The following is an 18,345-nucleotide window of genomic DNA, read 5'->3' as shown; positions in this document are numbered from 1 at the left end:
TTGTTTAAATTTACGTTCTGGTGACGGATTGAAATCTTTGGACAAGAAAGCGCTGAGTCATAATCTGATCTGCCACGCCCACCGATGATTTCCGTGTTTACAAGTGGACAGAAAGGAACAGTCATTTGGATTCACTACCTTGAGGGTGAGTGTGTACTATATCTGCACAATTAAATATAGTTTGCTCGCGTCTATAAATATACAAAGTCTGCTTTGAACACATTTTAATATGCGACATTTCTCAACATATTCAAACATCATCGTACGGAGGAAACACATGCAAACAAATGCATTTTAAGGACTTGTAGACTGTTTTTGTCATTGCTCCAAGTCACATTCAGTAACTAATTTACGTGTTTATCAATTTACGAAAAGAAAAGAGACGGATACAAATGCATGCAGCATCGCGATGACGTCACCGAGTCGCGGTTTTCTGGATTAGCGATGGGCTGCGGCTAATCAGATTTTTTTTCTTCATTTTTTTTTTTGTTTTAAACCTACTGCCACCTAATCTGCCTCACTGTGAACTGTTGTAATCTATAATGTGATTTTTTTTTCTACTAGTAAAGGTGACATCCAATAAATTCTTGTTTTTTTTGTGCGAGCCTTCACATATTGCATGCTGGGAAATGTATTTTTTTTTATTTAAAGGGGTGACAAATATCAAAAAGATGCAGTACAGTGAGACGGATTTCTAACTCATACCAATAATTACAGAACCACAATCCTTCACATTTAAATAATGTGAAGGTAATTTCTAAAACAACACACATTTTATATTTAATAGTCACACCACCCCAAAAAACCCAAACAAAAGAATCCACAATGTTTTACAGCACAATAAACATGAGAAAAGTGGAGAAAACTTTACTGAGTGTGGAGCAGGGTGAAGGAGTTGGTGCCCGTGTTCGCAGAAGCATCGGTCGAAAAGAGGTACAATATATTTTGAGTTATTTTCTGAACACATAAACTTCCATTCTGTTTTCAATATACTTATTTCCAAATGTCCCTCCCAGTTGCAGAACCTAGATCCTTTTCTGATGCTGGATGAGTTTCGTGTCAGCAAGCCTGCAGGTTTTCCAGACCACCCTCACAGAGGATTTGAAACAGTAGGTTTAAACTGTTAATAATAATCATTGATTTGATCCACATCCACTTGGTACATGAAAATATTTCAGTTCATGTATAACAGATGCCAAATTTCAATCCCAAAGTTATCCCCTAATTTTGGAAACAGCAGAGAATTGGCCCGATTCATTAGCATGGACGTGCCAAAGCATTTGCAACTTGTTCCAAGAAATGAGAAACGGATGTGAAAACTGGACAAGTAGTTTTGGGAAATTCAGTTCTGATCTAAGAAATGTACCAAAGCAAGTGAGAAAATTGGTCATTATAAAGCTGTGGGCATTAATTACTGTGGCAGCACTGAGTCACCATCTCCTGCCAATAGCAAGTATCCAAGGGGGCTCACTGTATCTATAAACACAAACTTAAAACAACTTTATTGCAAACATTCCAGATTAATCTCCCAATGTGGGCGTATAGGGCTGTACTCCCAGCATGCCTTTCTGCAGGTGTGTTTGCTCACACTCACATGACTTTGGAAAAGATACAGCTGTGCTGAAAGATCACAGGAGGCTCGCAGTAGGAAGCCCAACTTTCAGATGTTCCCCACTGAATTCCCGACCCCAAACTCAGCACTTCTTTTGACCAGTGAGGCAGCCAAAAGAACACACATGCATGCACGCACGCACACACGCACACACAGTACTGACTGCATGAAGAGGACCACAAGGCTTGCAACATGACACTGAAAAAAGATAAACAGTCAGATCAGGTTCCTGCATTTTTCATGAAACTAGGCTACTACACTTAACACTCTTGTTCATTAGCGACAATTCAAGTAATGCACCACTGTTAGGTTACGGATTCTAGTTATTGATCTGACTCCAAATTGCGATCAACACTTAACACATAAATTGCTATGTCCTAATCCACACACTGGCGCACCTAACAATTTTGCAAGTTCGTTCTGTCAAAGAGAAGACCAGTAGATCAATCAGACCAAATTTACCAATTATTTATTCCTGACAAAGCGCACTAATACAGGCCTGGGTCCCGGGTCCCTCACACTAAAACTCGTGCGTTTTTGTGACCACCAAAAGACGACACATTCTTCCGGGTTGCCCAGTTTTAAAGAAACACAATATGAATATTAAAGCATGCAAAATATTGTGAGATGATTGGTCGATGGCCATCTCCTCCCCGGTCCAGGTGTCGCTGAGGTCAGACAGTTGGGTTTTTCCCTCGTAGGCCGGTCTCATAGACGTGCTGTTGTTCTTGTTCCTAACCGACCTTGAGATGATCTCCTCCGGTACTCCCTATCCGGGCCTATTCCACAACACTTTGAAGAAAACAAGTTCATGCAGTTTGTCTGCACATTCCTCGCCCCCCACCAATCCACACGTGCACTCTAATACTAGATATTATATTAATATGATTATAAGTTTAACACAAACTTAAAAAATATGTTTGCAAACTCCCAAAAGCACATTTCCCTTTATTCCCTCTCATGACCTCATTTATGAGGTCATCACCCGTTACCCTAGCAAACAGCTACCAGCGCGCTGTCGATCCTTCCTTCCCCCCGCTGCTCATGTTGAGTCACCAGGGCATATTGGCCCATCGGTGGCAACGGGCCAACGGTTTTCTCGATCAACCGGACAGTGAGTGACCTAATACATGGAATACAACAACAATCGCATAAAATCATAATTGTAATAAAAATAGCTACAGCAACAAGCACAGACATGATGAGGCCTTTCCAGCTTCCGAACGTTTTCATCCAATCAGACCAAATATCGGTGTGTACGCCTGAATGATCTTTCATCTTTTTGTTCAGTGTCCTCAGTCCTTCCAACGCCCTGGTCAGTCGGCCTCCTGGTGCCGTGTTGTTTGGGATGAAAGTACAACATGCATCACCAAACATTCCACACACACCATGTTCCTTAGCTAATAGCATGTCCAACGCAATTCTATTTTGGAACGCCATTAACGACGTTGCAGCCAATTGTTCATGAACTGCGGCGAATGATTCAGCTGTATAATTACCCAGCCGTTGGACATTGTAATGAACGTAATTAATACGGTCTACATTTTTATTGGGGGTGATCCATAGGAAGATACTTTCGAATCCCGAGGACACTTGATTAACGAGTTTATACTTATCTGGCACACCCCGGGGCACTCCTATAGTGTCAATATATGTTGGATCGTCGTCGCTCAACCACGGGGGCAAAATGTCTCTTTTGGCTCGCTTCAGGAGCCCCGCCAGTGGGGACTCCAGGTTCCAATTGAGATTCTGTATTTCAATGGGGACAACCACCACAGGCATTATCAACGACACGAGGGCACAGATACCTGATGCATTCTTCGGCAAGCGATCCTATAATTTGTCATCTCCACACCACAACCAGATGTCACTGGTCTTCCTCTGCTCCTTCCATCATTGCTGGGTGAATTCTGGCATGTCCTGTTAAAGCTTGAAAGCAAGTGAATTTGGAAAAAAAACTTTGTATATCACAATTACAAATTGAAACCTACTCACCCATTTCTATTTTACCACTCCCCCCTTTTGACACATTCACCCAATGTGTCATTACGTATCAAAAGGAACCTGCAAAGCGTCCCCTCTCATCACCACACTCATTGTAGCCAGGCCCGCGGAACCTCTAGTTACCATCTGGGCCCCGGGACCATCACCCCAAGTCCTTGAAACTTGACTGTCCACCACACACACTCGGCAACACAAACAAAAATCATCGCACTCCTGTCAGTGAGCTTATAGCCCGGCTGACAGTGGACATTTGTACACACAAAAACTGACATCAAGTATCAAAATTAAAACAGTCATAAAATGAATCCTGGCGCCCGCGGATCATGTCCTGAAAACCACGTTATCAACAAGTTCATCATAAAAACCAAAAGGGCAAGGGTTAACATATTCATGTAAATCCAACACAAACTTTCCACGAATGCAATCGACAACCTGCAAGAATGAAAACAAGTTACGCAAGCAACGCGCAATCCGCTCCTTGGCTGGTGGCTGATGCTGCAAAAAAAAAAAAAAAAAAAAAAAAAAATCAAGTCACACAGAAAAACAAAGCAGAGCGTGCTATTGTCGCAAACACGTTCAAGCGTCAAACAATTGGTCACTGTCCACCTAGTCCGTCACCCCGTCGGGTGAGCTCAATGTCGTCACACGTCAAATCGTCCAAAGTCTTGCTGTTCGATACTAGTTCTGTCTTGTCTGACCATATCACTGAAATGGGCCTTCTCCATCACATCGTTTTGTTGTCGATGGTGCCCCTGATTTGATCATTGAGCCATGGTTCCGGTCAGAACTCATCATTTACCAGTTCCAGACCCTCCAGTCTGTACCACCCCTTCAGGTGAGAGGAATTTTATCCTCAATTGCAAACACATCACCCCAACTTCAGACCTCTCTGGCCAATCATACTGCGCACACACAGTCATAGATGATCACATGCGCACACACCCATCCACACACTCGCAGACACACACATCCGTCTCTATCACTCAGCTCTCCTCCCACACTAAGCAAAGTTAGTATGTTAGTGTGCAGGCAAACATTGACTCCTAATAGTAACTCTTCACATTTGGACATACTTGTCAACATGACCTATTGTAAAATCTCCAATTCAATTTTCCATAAACTCGCCCATCAGATTCATCGCAAATTGTCATATATGTCTATCTGGGGGGGAGACGACTGTGGGACCCGCGTGTCAGGGGAGCCTCCATAACCTCAGATTGCTCCTACAAACTCGATCTCTATTAATTATCCTAATTAAATTCAATAAAGATGGGTCCGACTATTCCCTCTGGATTTTTACATCATCATTTGGCTCTCCCCCTTTTTCCTGTTGTCTAGCTCAAATATGTTTCTCAGTCTGCTTCTCTTTATTGCCCCTCTTGGCGAGTCTAACTCGCCCCTTTTTCTCTTCCTAAAAATCCTGCCTGTCACACCATCCAGCACCTCTCCCTAGAATGGGCAGTTTTTAATGTAATTTACGTCATTGCTGTCCAGATCTTCTATCCTCAATCTCCCTTGCTGTCAATCCCTGTTAAAATGCCAAAATGCCCCTGTTCCTCTTGACCGAATCCACTTTAGTCCAAATGTCCTATTCTAAAATGTATCTAACTCGACTTCTACTTCTTAAGCCTGACGAGCCAAAATATCAGATCTCGCTCTTGTTTCTTACCGTTTTAGCCTATTTGTTTTATCCAAATCTGTTCAATCTCTGACTATGATGCTTTTCTCTGTAGCTCTACGCATTATTCAATTTTTATCAAATCTCCTCAGTTCTGTCAAACTCAGTGCACAATGAAGCTCCTGTCCACCTTGACCCGAGCTCCACCCAGTTTGGTAACGCCACAGCAAGGAGTGCGATTTGGCCGTCGGACACTTCCAACACCCCTGCGTCCCAGAGGCCACACAGAGTGTCTTCCATGCCTTGGTCCGCCTCTTTCGGCCAACGATATTGAGGCCGTTTGATAGGCTGCGTCTCATCCATTTGGAGATCAATAGGGGCCACCGAATGACAAAACCCGACATCAAATGGACCCTGGGACCAAAGTGTGTCGGGCAAGGCCGCCAGCATTACTTCAGCGTCCTCATGATCAGTTAACTCCCTACCGTGTGTGCGGGACACCATAATCTCCTCCAGCAATCCTGTGTCTGCCATGGGTTGTTTAATTTGGTATGCATTCTGAGACTCAGACCAGTACAAATTAGGAATGTGAGTTTTCCGCCAATCAGTCTGTTGCAACAACTGCTTGACCATTGAGCCCAATTGTCTGGCCTCGTGTCCTGGGGCAAGAGCCAGCGAAATGTGTGGCACCCCTTTCTCTGTCATTTTGAACCACTGCATTTGTTCATATGTCAATTCAGTTGCCGCTGCGACTCCCTCTTTACCAATCAAAATGCACGATGAAGTTAAATCCCACATGTGCCCTTCAATTTCTTCAAACAAATCCCGATATACATCATCACTTTTTCGGTCATAAAATAGAGTGCAATGCAAAGGATCAACAGGTGGGTGGTATGGCGCCAGTGAGCAGATCCAGGCTTCCACAGTAGGTAGGTCGAGAACACACCGCCACCAGCAGGGGTCTCTGGCTCCAGCCTGGCCCAGTAGATGGTTGCAGTTTCTGCTTCTGCCGGTAGGGGCGCCATCAGCCACTGACCATGTTGTTGTAGCTGCTGTGAGCACTGGATGCTGATGCCATCTGGAAATTGAATAATCACTCCCTTTGGCCCACACAGAATTCTGGCTTGAACGGCTGACAGCAAGTCCCTTCCCATCAAATTGATCGGAGTGTCTGTGGAATGGATGTATTTGTACCACAGTCTACACCCTGTCCGGGTGATCACAGTTTCAAGTGGTTTGGTAAAAGGCAGAGTACGTGGTTGTCCCGAGAAGCCGACTAAAGTTGTTGTTTTCTTTGACAGTGAGGATACAGGAAGGGCAGTGTTTATTGATGAATAAGTTGCTCCTGTGTCCACCAGCATCTTCACAGGTTTTTCTTTCCACTGTCACATGAAGCATTGGCTCCGCCGGGCCACTGCTTTCCTGGCTCCCTGGGCAGCCCTATTCAAATTGTCCACACCAGAGATCATCATGTTGGTAGTACTGACCTCCGTGCGTTTGTGGGCGGGTGGCTCCGCGCGGTCGATACTGTGGGCATTCTTTTGCCCAGTGGTCGGTTTCGCCGCAGATGAAACATGCGTTGGGCGAATGGGGTTTGTATGCTGCCCTCCCCGGGTAAGCAGGTGCACTCCCTCTGTATCCGCCCCGGAACTGGCCCCTTCCGCGCCCCACCACCTGAAGAGCCTGTGACATTTGCATTTCCTTTTTCTGTGATTTAGACTGTTTAGCTTCACCATGCATTTTTGCCAACTGTAATTTCAACAACTGTTTAGATAATGCGTCTGTCTCGTTTTCAACTTTAGCTTGTGACTCAGTGAACATTCTGCAGTGATGCAAAAGATGACGTTTAAATCGTTCTTCGGCACAAACCAGAATGTCAGGATCTGACATTAGCTGCTTCTTCACATCTGGCGGAAGTCCATCCAGCAGCGCCGTTCGGAAGAGCACCTCTGCCTCGTGCGTGAGAGCCGGATGTCGACCTGTGGTTTCAATCCAACTCTCCACACATGTTACATAATGTTGTGCAGGTGACATTTTCACATCATAAGGAAACATAGTGGGGGCCAGATCGGTGGGTTGTGGGAAAGTCAATTTAATGTTTTCAAACAGGGGCGCTGCTACTTGTGGCAAGGGCACCTCCCTCCCCAGTCTCGCTGTGCCTGCTGCTTCCTCAGTTGCCTGCAGTTGCACCAGGGAGCATGCTCCTGCCAACATCTGGCGCATGTCACCGAGTGTACAGCTCTGCCCACTCATCAGAGCCAAAAATTTGTTCAGCCACACCTTGCCTCCTCTGTGAAGTGGGGGCATATTTTCCATTATCGTGGTCACATCACGGAGCACCATGGGCTCGTAGTGCTGACCGCCCGATGTGGTCACCAGCGGACACATCAATTCATTTTTCTGCACCTCGGCCTGTGTCATCTGTCCCTGACCACTCCGCAAATTATATTTTCTCCGTGTCTCTCTCTCTCTCTCTCTCTCTCTCTCTCTCTCTCTCTCTTTCTCTCTCTCTCTGTTGCCCATTTTAACATCTGCGCTTCCTGTCTACGCTGCTCATCGGCTTGATCAATTTTCTTTTTTAGCTCCTCATTCTCGGCAGTAAGTCTATGCCAGCTTTCTCCTTTTGTCACATTGGACGGTTGAGGGCTCGGACCGGGGGTGGAGGTGTCCACGCGGGATGTGTCCACGCGGGATGTGTCCCCCTCCCGGGCCCGTCGCCTCTCTTTATTTACTGCTTGTTCAATCAACTGTACAATACTCTGATCCGCCCTTTCGCCTTCGCCCTCGACATCCACTACCATCCTACCACCCAACGTCACCACCGGATCCATTACTCCGGGGTCGCCGTACGGCGGCGGTCCAACATAGCTCACTCCGAGTTTCGGGGCACTCGGGTGTGTCACATCATGCAAAGATGGATAAATGCCCTTGTATTCATTTCTTTCCTTGTCTATTTTCACCGCTTTCTCTACCCTTCTTTCTCATGCTCTTGTTAGCCTGCCATTGTCCAAATCAAAAATGTTTTTTTCTTTTAACTGTCTTTCTTTTGAACCTCTAAATCGCTCGTGTTGCTAACCTAACCTAACCTTAAAGAAAGGACAAACAGATTACTCCCAATAGCTCCTCATTATTTACGAGTTAGCCCCCCTTTCTTGAACATTCTCTGATCCATGCCGTCTTCCTCCTCACACTGTGTGGATGCAGCACACAGGGTGTGCACATAAACGCACACACCGAGCGCGCACACAACCGCACGTACACACACACACACACACACACACACGCATACGCACGCACGCACGCACGCACGCACGCACGCACGCACGCACGCACGCACGCACAATCCATCTCTCATGTAGCTTCTTTGCCACTTTCTATCGGTCAATACCACTCACAATTTGCGCTTCCACATCAGCATATACATTCCTTCAATCTCACTGCTTCAAACATTCACTGAGAAACTCACACTGTCCCTGCCCCGCCCGGGCTATAGCACCCCCCGTGCGAGAGGGTCGCGGCATCAATGTTGACTGGTTACAGGCTGGCCATTTCCTGCAACAATCATGATGCCGGCCCACCGCCCGCGCGAGCATAGCACAGGCCCACGCATACAGCCCAGACCCGCGACTACGCGCGAGTGCAGGCTCGCCCATCAGTCTCAACCTCTCAAAGGGCAGGCCAACTTTGCTGTTGCGCCCTTCACCATGTTCACATTCGACATCTTTCAATGTCTTCTACACAACATTTGTTGTCTCTTATTCTCATCCTATCAAGCCACCGTTCTAGTAACTTTCTGTCACACACCTTATTTTCTCTACTGCCACACCTTGCTCATCTTAGTTTCTCTAACCAACTTAACTTAAACACACCATTCTTCCATAGAACACACATCACTCACACACACTCATATACACACCCACTCATGAGGATCCTCTGCGCGCACACTCTCTCTCCCCCCAATTTGGTTCATTTTGGATGTTTTAGCGGTCTGATCTCTCACAGGAGGAACTGTTACCACCGGATATTTTTTGAGGAGGCCTCACTTCCCCTCGGGGATCTCTTTATTAACCCCAGCTATTTGAATACGATCGTCACCGCACCCTTGTCCGCCACGACGAAGCACTAGGTCCCTGACCTATCAGTAGTACGCGTAAGTCCCTGACTTTACCGTACACGTTACACACGTAAGTTCCAAACTTATTCACCGTATGTATCTTAACTTCATGCACACCTTATTTGATCTGAACGACAGTCTCCTCTTAAATTTCCTCTTTCAATTTGCAGCATTTCGACTTATAGTAACAGGTATTCTGCTTACCTTATCGGTGATGAGCTCAAGGTTTAGGAAACGTCGTACCAGCTCAACGTTGTGCGCTTATTCCAAACGGTTCGCCGACCGGGAGACAGTGTCCCTGACACTGTCCGGTGTCTTGGCTAAAGACCACGAGTTGTCAATTACCCTTCTCTTGACATCACGTCCGCGGTCACCAAGAAATTGTTAGGTTACGGATTCTAGTTATTGATCTGACTCCAAATTGCGATCAACACTTAACACATAAATTGCTATGTCCTAATCCACACACTGGCGCACCTAACAATTTTGCAAGTTCGTTCTGTCAAAGAGAAGACCAGTAGATCAATCAGACCAAATTTACCAATTATTTATTCCTGACAAAGCGCACTAATACAGGCCTGGGTCCCGGGTCCCTCACACTAAAACTCGTGCGTTTTTGTGACCACCAAAAGACGACACATTCTTCCGGGTTGCCCAGTTTTAAAGAAACACAATATGAATATTAAAGCATGCAAAATATTGTGAGATGATTGGTCGATGGCCATCTCCTCCCCGGTCCAGGTGTCGCTGAGGTCAGACAGTTGGGTTTTTCCCTCGTAGGCCGGTCTCATAGACGTGCTGTTGTTCTTGTTCCTAACCGACCTTGAGATGATCTCCTCCGGTACTCCCTATCCGGGCCTATTCCACAACACTTTGAAGAAAACAAGTTCATGCAGTTTGTCTGCACATTCCTCGCCCCCCACCAATCCACACGTGCACTCTAATACTAGATATTATATTAATATGATTATAAGTTTAACACAAACTTAAAAAATATGTTTGCAAACTCCCAAAAGCACATTTCCCTTTAACCACCCAGCGAACAGATTAGCGGACTTACTTTTCCTATCTTTTGATCTGCCTCTGAATTTCACTCGGTCAACCTCACTATCAAAGCCAACTGTTGTGCTTATGTTTGGTGTTATGACATTTTGTTCCCTTGAAACTGTCCTCTGGATCAAGATGAAGCATCCTTTAATCTTCCACATGTTAGCCGTTGGTGGAGGTCTTAAGTGAACTGGTATTGACAGTGCTTGGAAAAGTGATGAGCATTGTTTCTTCAACATTTGCTGTAAACAGGTAACATACGTGTTGGAAGGGGTCATAGCACATGAAGATTTCTGTGGCCATTCCGGACGACTGCAGCCTGGAGATCTGCAAGTAATTATTTTTCAACAATATTGGACTCAATTTTAGAGGAGGGAATCCTTGCCAATCATATATGATGATGGAGTATGATCCTTCTTCTTATTTTTTTTAACATTAAAATCACTTTCTGTAGGTTTTGAATTGTTGGGCTCAAATTAACACCAAAGATAAATGTAGTTTGAAGGTAACAAGAGGGTAAATTAGGTTTATACCGTATTTGCTGAGCTTTTAAAAGGTAGTTAAGATTGAAGTGCAATATAAAAGTGAAAATGTGTGTGCATGTGTGTGCATGCCCAGTGGATGACTGCAGGACGGGGTGTGGTTCATGCAGAAATGCCCATGTCTGAGGAACCCTTGGTGGGTTTGCAGCTGTGGGTGAATCTATCCAGGCAAAATAAGATGGTGGAACCAGCCTATCAGGAGCTGCGGAGCTCTGAGATCCCCAAACCGTCTCAGGGCGGAGTCACCGTGGCTGTGATATCTGGCGAAGCCCTCGGAGCAAAGGTGTCTATTTGTATGTGCCCAATACAGTGCATTACATTTGGGTTTTTTTGCAAATTGATTTATGTTGTATTATAGTCCAAGGTCTACACCAGAACACCAACAATGTATTTGGATTTTTTGCTGAAGACTGGAGCCCAGCATGTACAGCCAGTCCCCTCAGGTAAATAATAGTCATAGAGGAGATTTGCAGCATGAGTGTGGTTTGGTTATTTAAATCATCCTGTTATGTTCCATATAAATCAATTCATTCAGATGACAACCAGTTTATAAAGGGAATCTTTGTTAGGTATATCCAAGCCTTACTACTTCTTTTTTTTCTTCACAGGATGGACTGCCTTCATTTACACTCTATCAGGAACCATTCATGTTGGTGAGTGCTTGAATTTCAAATCCACTTCAACATAGTTCCTTTGCACCTGCAAAAGATTTTGAAAAAAGTGAATTCACAAATATCATACTACTGCTATTTCCAGTGACGCCTATTCTTCCCTAAATAAATATAATTTAGGTTTTATGAGTGACAAGCAAACCTTTGTCATATTGGGCAGGCTAATTTGCTCAAATTGTTTTGATGATACCAAAAATGCCCAACAGCACGTTTGCTGCCACAATAACAATGAGTCAAATACATGAGTTATTCTCGGTGATCGGTTGTATGAGATTGAAATATTCCAGTTGGACATTGTTCTCTTTAAGGTCCTGATGAGGAGCTGCACAAGGTGGAGCCCCATCACACGGTGGTTCTTGGCGATGGGGACAGTGTTCGATTTGAAAACAAGGTGAGAGATACTCTATATACTCTTTCTCACCGTCGTTCTACTTCAGCCCATTTTATTTATATTCTCTAGGGTTCCGACATTTCCCGTTTTGTTCTGATCGCTGGAGAACCCCTCAATGAGCCTGTGGTGAAGCACGGTAGGTTTGACTTTTCCAAAACATTCTGATGTGTGTACGAAAAGGAACAAACAATGTGTTTGCTCCTCAGGTCCATTTGTGATGAACACGCAGGAAGAGATCAAGCAGGCTATCAGCGATTACAAAAATGGTCAAAATGGTTTTGAGCGGGCCTTAAATTGGCGATCGAAGATCCGAGATTCATTTTGACCGCTATGATGTGCAAGTTATATTGTTTGCTGTTTCCAAATATTTAGATTTTTATTAGTATTTTACTCCACAAAAAATAGATATTATATATTCCGGTCTGTTATATCAAAAACAGTCAAGTCTGTGGTTTTCAAACTTTTCTGAAAATATATTTCCAAAATAAAATATTTTCACAATTAACTACATTGAATTACAGTCAGTTGGTCCAAATGTGCAACAAAAATAGAGCAGAGGTTTTATTCCTGAATGTTAACACTGTAGTTAATTATAGGAGAAGTAAAAAGAAAATGTATTAATGATTAGATTAATTATTTGACATAAAACTATGCCATCTGCACCCATGGATCTCATTAGATTGCACAAAGGTGCATGATGAAGTGTCTCCCTCCTTAATGTTAATTTCTTCCAAGTCGGGAGGGGTGTCATCTGTAAGACATGATGGGGCGGTGCTGCTCACATGTAACAGCGGTCTGGATCACATTTAAAACACATGTTAATGCTTATGCGTGTGCAGAAGAAGCACATGATGAAGACATTTAACAGCATTGGAAGGAAAGGATGAGAGCAAGAAGCAAATAAGTTTAATATGGGGGAAATGCACTTTTTGGATAAAGAGGTAAGGCAGCCAATAACTAATTTCGATTCAGAGAGAGGACAGACTAAAACTTAGGCCTTTTTTTTGCTAGCTCCATTTGGACAAAGAAGGAGGTGGGTGATAAGAAGCCCTCAAGGGACTCTTTGAATTTTATGAGGTCATTTTCAGCTTCTAGCTCGTTGCCTACTTACTCAAGTGAACACCGCATCAAAGCTGCACAAATAAGACGTTCAAAGTTTTAAAGCCCCTCCATTTGGCTGGCGGGTGTCTGGGGGCTGCTTTTGTGACAGGTTACGTCTGGCTCATACACAAACACACACACGCACACACACAGTGAGGTTGAGAGTTTATCCAGCACATACACGGAGGAGGTCAGTCAGTCTGGCAGTCAGAGGCAGACAGCTGTGAGAAGGAAGACGAGTTCACAGCGAGTGCTTCTCAGACGCCAGAGCCGAAGATCCGAGTGGATGCTGGTGAAGATGAAGTGCGCTCTTTATCGAACCTCCTGCTTGGTGACTCTGCTGGTGGAGCTTAGCTGGATCAATGGGAGCCTTGGCTTACAGAGAGAAGCTGGAAGTAGGGTGAGTGGCATGAATTTTTTTTGTCTTTATGCGCAAAAGTCATGGAACTAGTACTTTGGATGGATGGATGGATGGATGGATGGATGGATGGATGGACGGACGGACGGACGGACGGACGGACGGACGGACGGACGGACGGACGGACGGAAGGACGGGCGGGCGGGGTTGGACGGACGGACCGATGGATGGATGGATGGATGGATGGATGGATGGATGGATGGATGGATGGATGGATGGATGGATGGATGGATGGATGGATGGATGGATGGATGGATGGATGGATGGATGGATGGATGGATGCATGGGTGGATGCATGGGTGGATGCATGGGTGGATGCATGGGTGGATGGATGCAGGTGCATCCTGGAAAAAGTAATACTGCCACTCTACTTAAAAAAAATCCAGTAAAAGCAGAATACTGACTCAAATCCAGTATTTAAATAAAAGTACAAAACACAGATGAGTGAAAAATCTCCTTTGAGTACGGTAACAAAGTAATTGTAATTTGTTGGTTCCTACCACAAATCATCAAAACAAACTGAATAAAAACACATTGAAGACAGATAGAATATGACTCATTAGTGGGTTTTCTGTGGTTGAGTAAATAAATATGTGAGGCCACTATATGACGTATTTGGGGATTTTCTCGAATAACTGAAAGCGTAATCTATGATCATTGAGTTTCCCCAACTTTTATTTGCTCTTCCTTGATCTCATTACTTTTCTGTCCCGGCCACATGCTGTTTCACTTCCCCCGTCAATATCGTCAACATCCTCTCACAAGCTGTTTCTCATTAGAAAACACGAATCTTCTGGACAAAATTGCGTGTTATTTTGATTTCTCTGATTTAAGTGGCAGAGCAAACACGCTCACGCTTCTGCAACAAACTGAGCAAATGGGAGGACATTGATGCTTGTCATTGCACCGCTGCTCTGTTTGTGTACTTAAATGGACATTTTTCCACAAGTCACAAATTGTGCTTTTTTTGGCACAATTACAAATATTTTTTCATAATTTTGCTGAAGAACTAAATTACAGATTGTCTATACTTTGCATGTTTATCACGCACATAAACATCTCACATGTAGCACTGAAACATAAGCCACTGAAATCAGCTCACATCATTATAATTTCTTCCACTAATGAAAGTCTCTCACTCTATACTGAAATGCTAGAAGAGCAAACTGAGATATTTGCTGGCATCATCCCACAATTTTTCTTCTCGTGTTATGTAAGCACGCACACGCAGCGCTTGAGAATAAGAATTGTCGACAGAGTGAGCCGTAAAGGAAACGATACGCTGGAGAGACACTTGGCGGCATGATGCTCAAATTCTGAGTACATGACCAAGCCCTCCAAGATAAATTGTTTCATCCTTGTGTAAGACAAGATGTGTGCATGTATAATGACAAACCCCAATTCCAGTGAAGTTGGAATAAAATCCTAAATTCAAATACAATGAATGCAAATCATTTTCAATCTGTATTTATTTGGCTCTATAGAAAAAATCTTTATTTTCAAACAGTGAATGTTACAGTACAGTAATGCTTTCGCTTTGTACAGTAAAGTTTTACCTTGTGATTGTAAGATCACCTCATTCTTGCTTGTAAACAACTGAGCCTTTCGGGGATGTTCCTTTTATAGCCAATCCTAAAACTCATTTGCTTCCACTTAACCTGATCACATGTGGAATGTTCCAAAAAGATGTGTTGTGAGCATTCTGCAGCTTTTGTAGCCTATATCCCAGGTTTTTTTAACACGCTTGAACATTAAATATATTTTTATTGTGTATTCACTTAAATACAAGTTGTAAAAGATTTGCAAAAGTTTTTAGATGAAAAGATGACTGAGTGTTCTGTGCAGGTCATGAAGCAGTGGGAGAGGAAGGTGCGTTCAGCCTCCAGCCTTGACGAGCTGCTCCGACTTGCAGACTTCCCCGACTGGAAGTTGTGGAAATGCCGCATGAGTCTGCAGCAGTCGGACTCTCTTTTTTCGCCACCTTCAGTCGGCTCCCACCGCTCAACCCGTTATGCAGCCGAGTCTTACAGCCTGGAAATACTCAAAGGTAGGACAGCAGGTCATGTTTGGTGCTTCTGTGCTTACAGAAACGTTCAGAAACATTTTGAATGCTCTTAAACACTACTGAAACACACAAACACCATCCCTGATTGCCTCTTATAGTACGTTCTGTCTCTTTTGCATGCAGCCATAGATGAGGAGTGGCAGCGGACGCAGTGCATGCCAAGAGAGACATGCGTGGATGTCGCCAAGGAATTGGGAACTGACCCGTCCATGTTCTTCAAGCCACCTTGCGTGTCCGTCCATAGGTTTGTTTAACACAAACCCAGCTCCACGTCATTCACTTGATAGTCACTGTAGTATGAAACATGGATTAGTTTTTATCTTTTTCATCTTGACAGGTGTGGCGGCTGCTGCAACCAAGAAGGTGTCACGTGCAGAAACACAAGTACAGTGCTGGTCAATAAAACTGTAAGTGGGCCAGTGGGCATGCTCGTCTTGAGTAGACTGTAATCTCTCACACACTTTTTGTTTGCATGTGCGTCAGGTCCTGAGTGTGATTCCTTTCAAGTTTGTACCAGAGCCTGTGCTGATTAAAGTAGCCAATCATACAGAATGCAGATGCATGGAGCCGGCCATTATACGACGTAATGCTCAGCCTCAGAGAAGCAGTGGGTGAGTCTGAAAACTGTCTCTCTACTTTCTCCCAAATATGTAAAATGTGGTTACTGCACTGTCTGATCTCTTTTTTTTTTTTTTTTGCAGGTGTTCTCTGATCGAACAGCTTTCGGGGGCTGAGAATTCCAGGAGACTTTGCGTCAGCGGTTGGATTTGGGATTGTGCAAGTGACAGATGCATACCATACCCATCTAGTAGTAGACCAGGTGAGTGTTTAGTTTGTGTGGTCATATTGCATGAGGTGTGCAAGGGAATTTATTTTTACACTTTACTAAATAAGTAAAAAACAAATGCAGGCAGAAGCATCGCTATACTGTATTTTATACCACGAATAAAAGCCAGAATACCCAAGAAACGAATTACGAGTTTATACATGGTATCGTACTGATTCATTTCCAGCTTTTCAGACCGCTAAGTATTTTATGTTTGGGTTAAGGAAATATTCACCAAACTACAAACATCCTCAACACATCATTAATCAAAACTGAATTACAAGTCACATATGTGAGATTTACAGTTATGCAAGAGCTTCTGGAAATTAATCTATTAGTGACTGTTCAGAGTTCCCAATGACTTCATGGATGCCTGACTGTGAGATCGATGTGGATCGTTGCGATTGCATTCCGCGAGCTGAACCAACAAGCCAACTAAGAGCGGTCCAACGCTGTCATCTTAACAGCTCCATCTGTTCTCACAGACGTCAACTTTTTGACGCCTCCTCTTGCAGGTATAGCACACACAGGACAGGAGCTCGACATACAGGCAGGTTGTTTGAATGCATGCGTGTGTTCTTTGTCTCTCTGAATGGCAGATGCAAGTGGCCCAAGTCGAAGCAATAGCGGGGACAACCTGCAGAATATTCTTTTTGGAAGCAGAGAAATAGAGGCACATAATTTATTTACAACACTATTTATGCAAATCACGTGAACTAATGGAAATGATTCTTAGTCACAAGACCGTGTTAATTGATTTTTAACATGCAGATCTTATGTTGAATCAATGTATTTGTAATTTTTTTTGTGCACTGAATATATAGAATCTAAAAAGATTATTAAAAGATTATTATTTTTATAATTTGAATCAATACATTGTGAATAATTGCTCGCATTTTATTTACGATACATTACAACACGGGTCAACAAATTTTTACCTTTTTATAATCGGAGATACAAGTAAACGTTTCTAGATGTTTTTTGGCTAATCTGCAAATGCTGTTTTGTTTCCCCCCCTGGCACATCAATTTGTAATGATGATAATGATGATGATAATAATAATACCAATAATAATAATAATAATGTAACATATTTTTTAATATTCATGAAATCAGGGTTAGGTTCTTTTTTCACCTGAAACGTCATAGCTATAAATTACAATCCACCTGTCACAATACAAATGATGGCTAAAACCCGCCTAAAAGTCATTTTAGCCTCCGATGACTCTCTTTTGACATTCAGACACTTTCAGTGATACCCATGGGTCACATGGATGCACGCATCAACACATTTACAAAACCAAACTAAGAATTGCATCTTTGAATTGAAAGACCAATAAAGTTGCATGTAGAAGTAAACATATTGTACAAAAAAGGAAATTTGGTCAAAGGTCATATAGCAAACACCCTGGCACATTTACACAAAATCCTTCATCATGCTCACACATGTGATGCGGATAGAGGTCATATGTCATGTTTTGAACTCTGGGTTGACGACTCTCAATACTCAAACTCACAATAAACATTACAGTGTTTTTTTGGTTTGCAAACTTATCGAAAATGGCATTGATGTAAGTGACAATAGAAATTCAATTTTACTTTATACCGCTGAACTGTACATTTCAGTCTACTTTTATACAGATAAAAGGGGTTAAATCAGTATTTGAACTTGTATCATTTGTTTTTATACAAGTAGTTCTACTTAAATACAAGGTGTGATTATTTTTCGCACCTTTCCCGCCTATACAATACTGTAAAAACACAGAAGTTACATTCTCCTCCAACCAGTCTAACAGGTTCCAACGCTGGTTTAAACAGTTTGTAAGTTGCACCACCCACTTGCCTGGTTCAACATTGTCCTCATTCTCCGCTTCATGAGCTAACAACTGTAAATCTAGTAGTTAAATTTGGCGCTTTTTTTGTCGACAGTTATAACT

General features: G+C 43.4%; 2 protein-coding genes across 3 annotated transcripts; both read left to right on the top strand.

The window, feature by feature from the left end:
* Nucleotides 1–50: 50 nt before the first annotated feature.
* Nucleotides 51–12,504, top strand: pir (pirin). Its single transcript, XM_049716988.1, has 10 exons — nt 51–145; nt 837–933; nt 1,017–1,109; nt 10,648–10,728; nt 11,014–11,220; nt 11,296–11,380; nt 11,546–11,590; nt 11,917–11,999; nt 12,069–12,135; nt 12,206–12,504. The coding sequence occupies exons 2-10, from the start codon at nt 847–849 to the stop codon at nt 12,322–12,324; spliced, it is 867 nt and encodes a 288-aa protein (XP_049572945.1). The 5' UTR covers nt 51–145; nt 837–846; the 3' UTR covers nt 12,325–12,504.
* Nucleotides 12,505–12,654: 150 nt separating this feature from the next.
* On the top strand, nt 12,655–18,070 carry vegfd (vascular endothelial growth factor D). 2 transcript variants are annotated; one of them, XM_049716987.2, is made up of 8 exons: nt 12,655–13,500; nt 15,364–15,565; nt 15,707–15,827; nt 15,921–15,990; nt 16,067–16,194; nt 16,285–16,403; nt 16,759–16,924; nt 17,009–18,070. In XM_049716987.2, exons 1-8 carry the CDS (start codon nt 13,387–13,389, stop codon nt 17,034–17,036), a joined length of 948 nt encoding a protein of 315 aa, XP_049572944.1. In that variant the 5' UTR covers nt 12,655–13,386; the 3' UTR covers nt 17,037–18,070. The 2 variants fall into 2 exon arrangements, with proteins under 2 accessions (XP_049572944.1, XP_068506451.1); XM_068650350.1 differs by having other exon boundaries at nt 16,759–18,070.
* Nucleotides 18,071–18,345: the final 275 nt, after the last annotated feature.

Source organism: Syngnathus scovelli, chromosome 4 (genome assembly GCF_024217435.2).
Source record: "Syngnathus scovelli strain Florida chromosome 4, RoL_Ssco_1.2, whole genome shotgun sequence".
In the NCBI taxonomy this organism is placed as follows: Eukaryota; Metazoa; Chordata; class Actinopteri; order Syngnathiformes; family Syngnathidae; genus Syngnathus; species Syngnathus scovelli.
The sequence above is the reverse complement of the archived record's forward strand: the minus strand, read 5'-3'. Positions and strand labels throughout refer to the sequence as shown.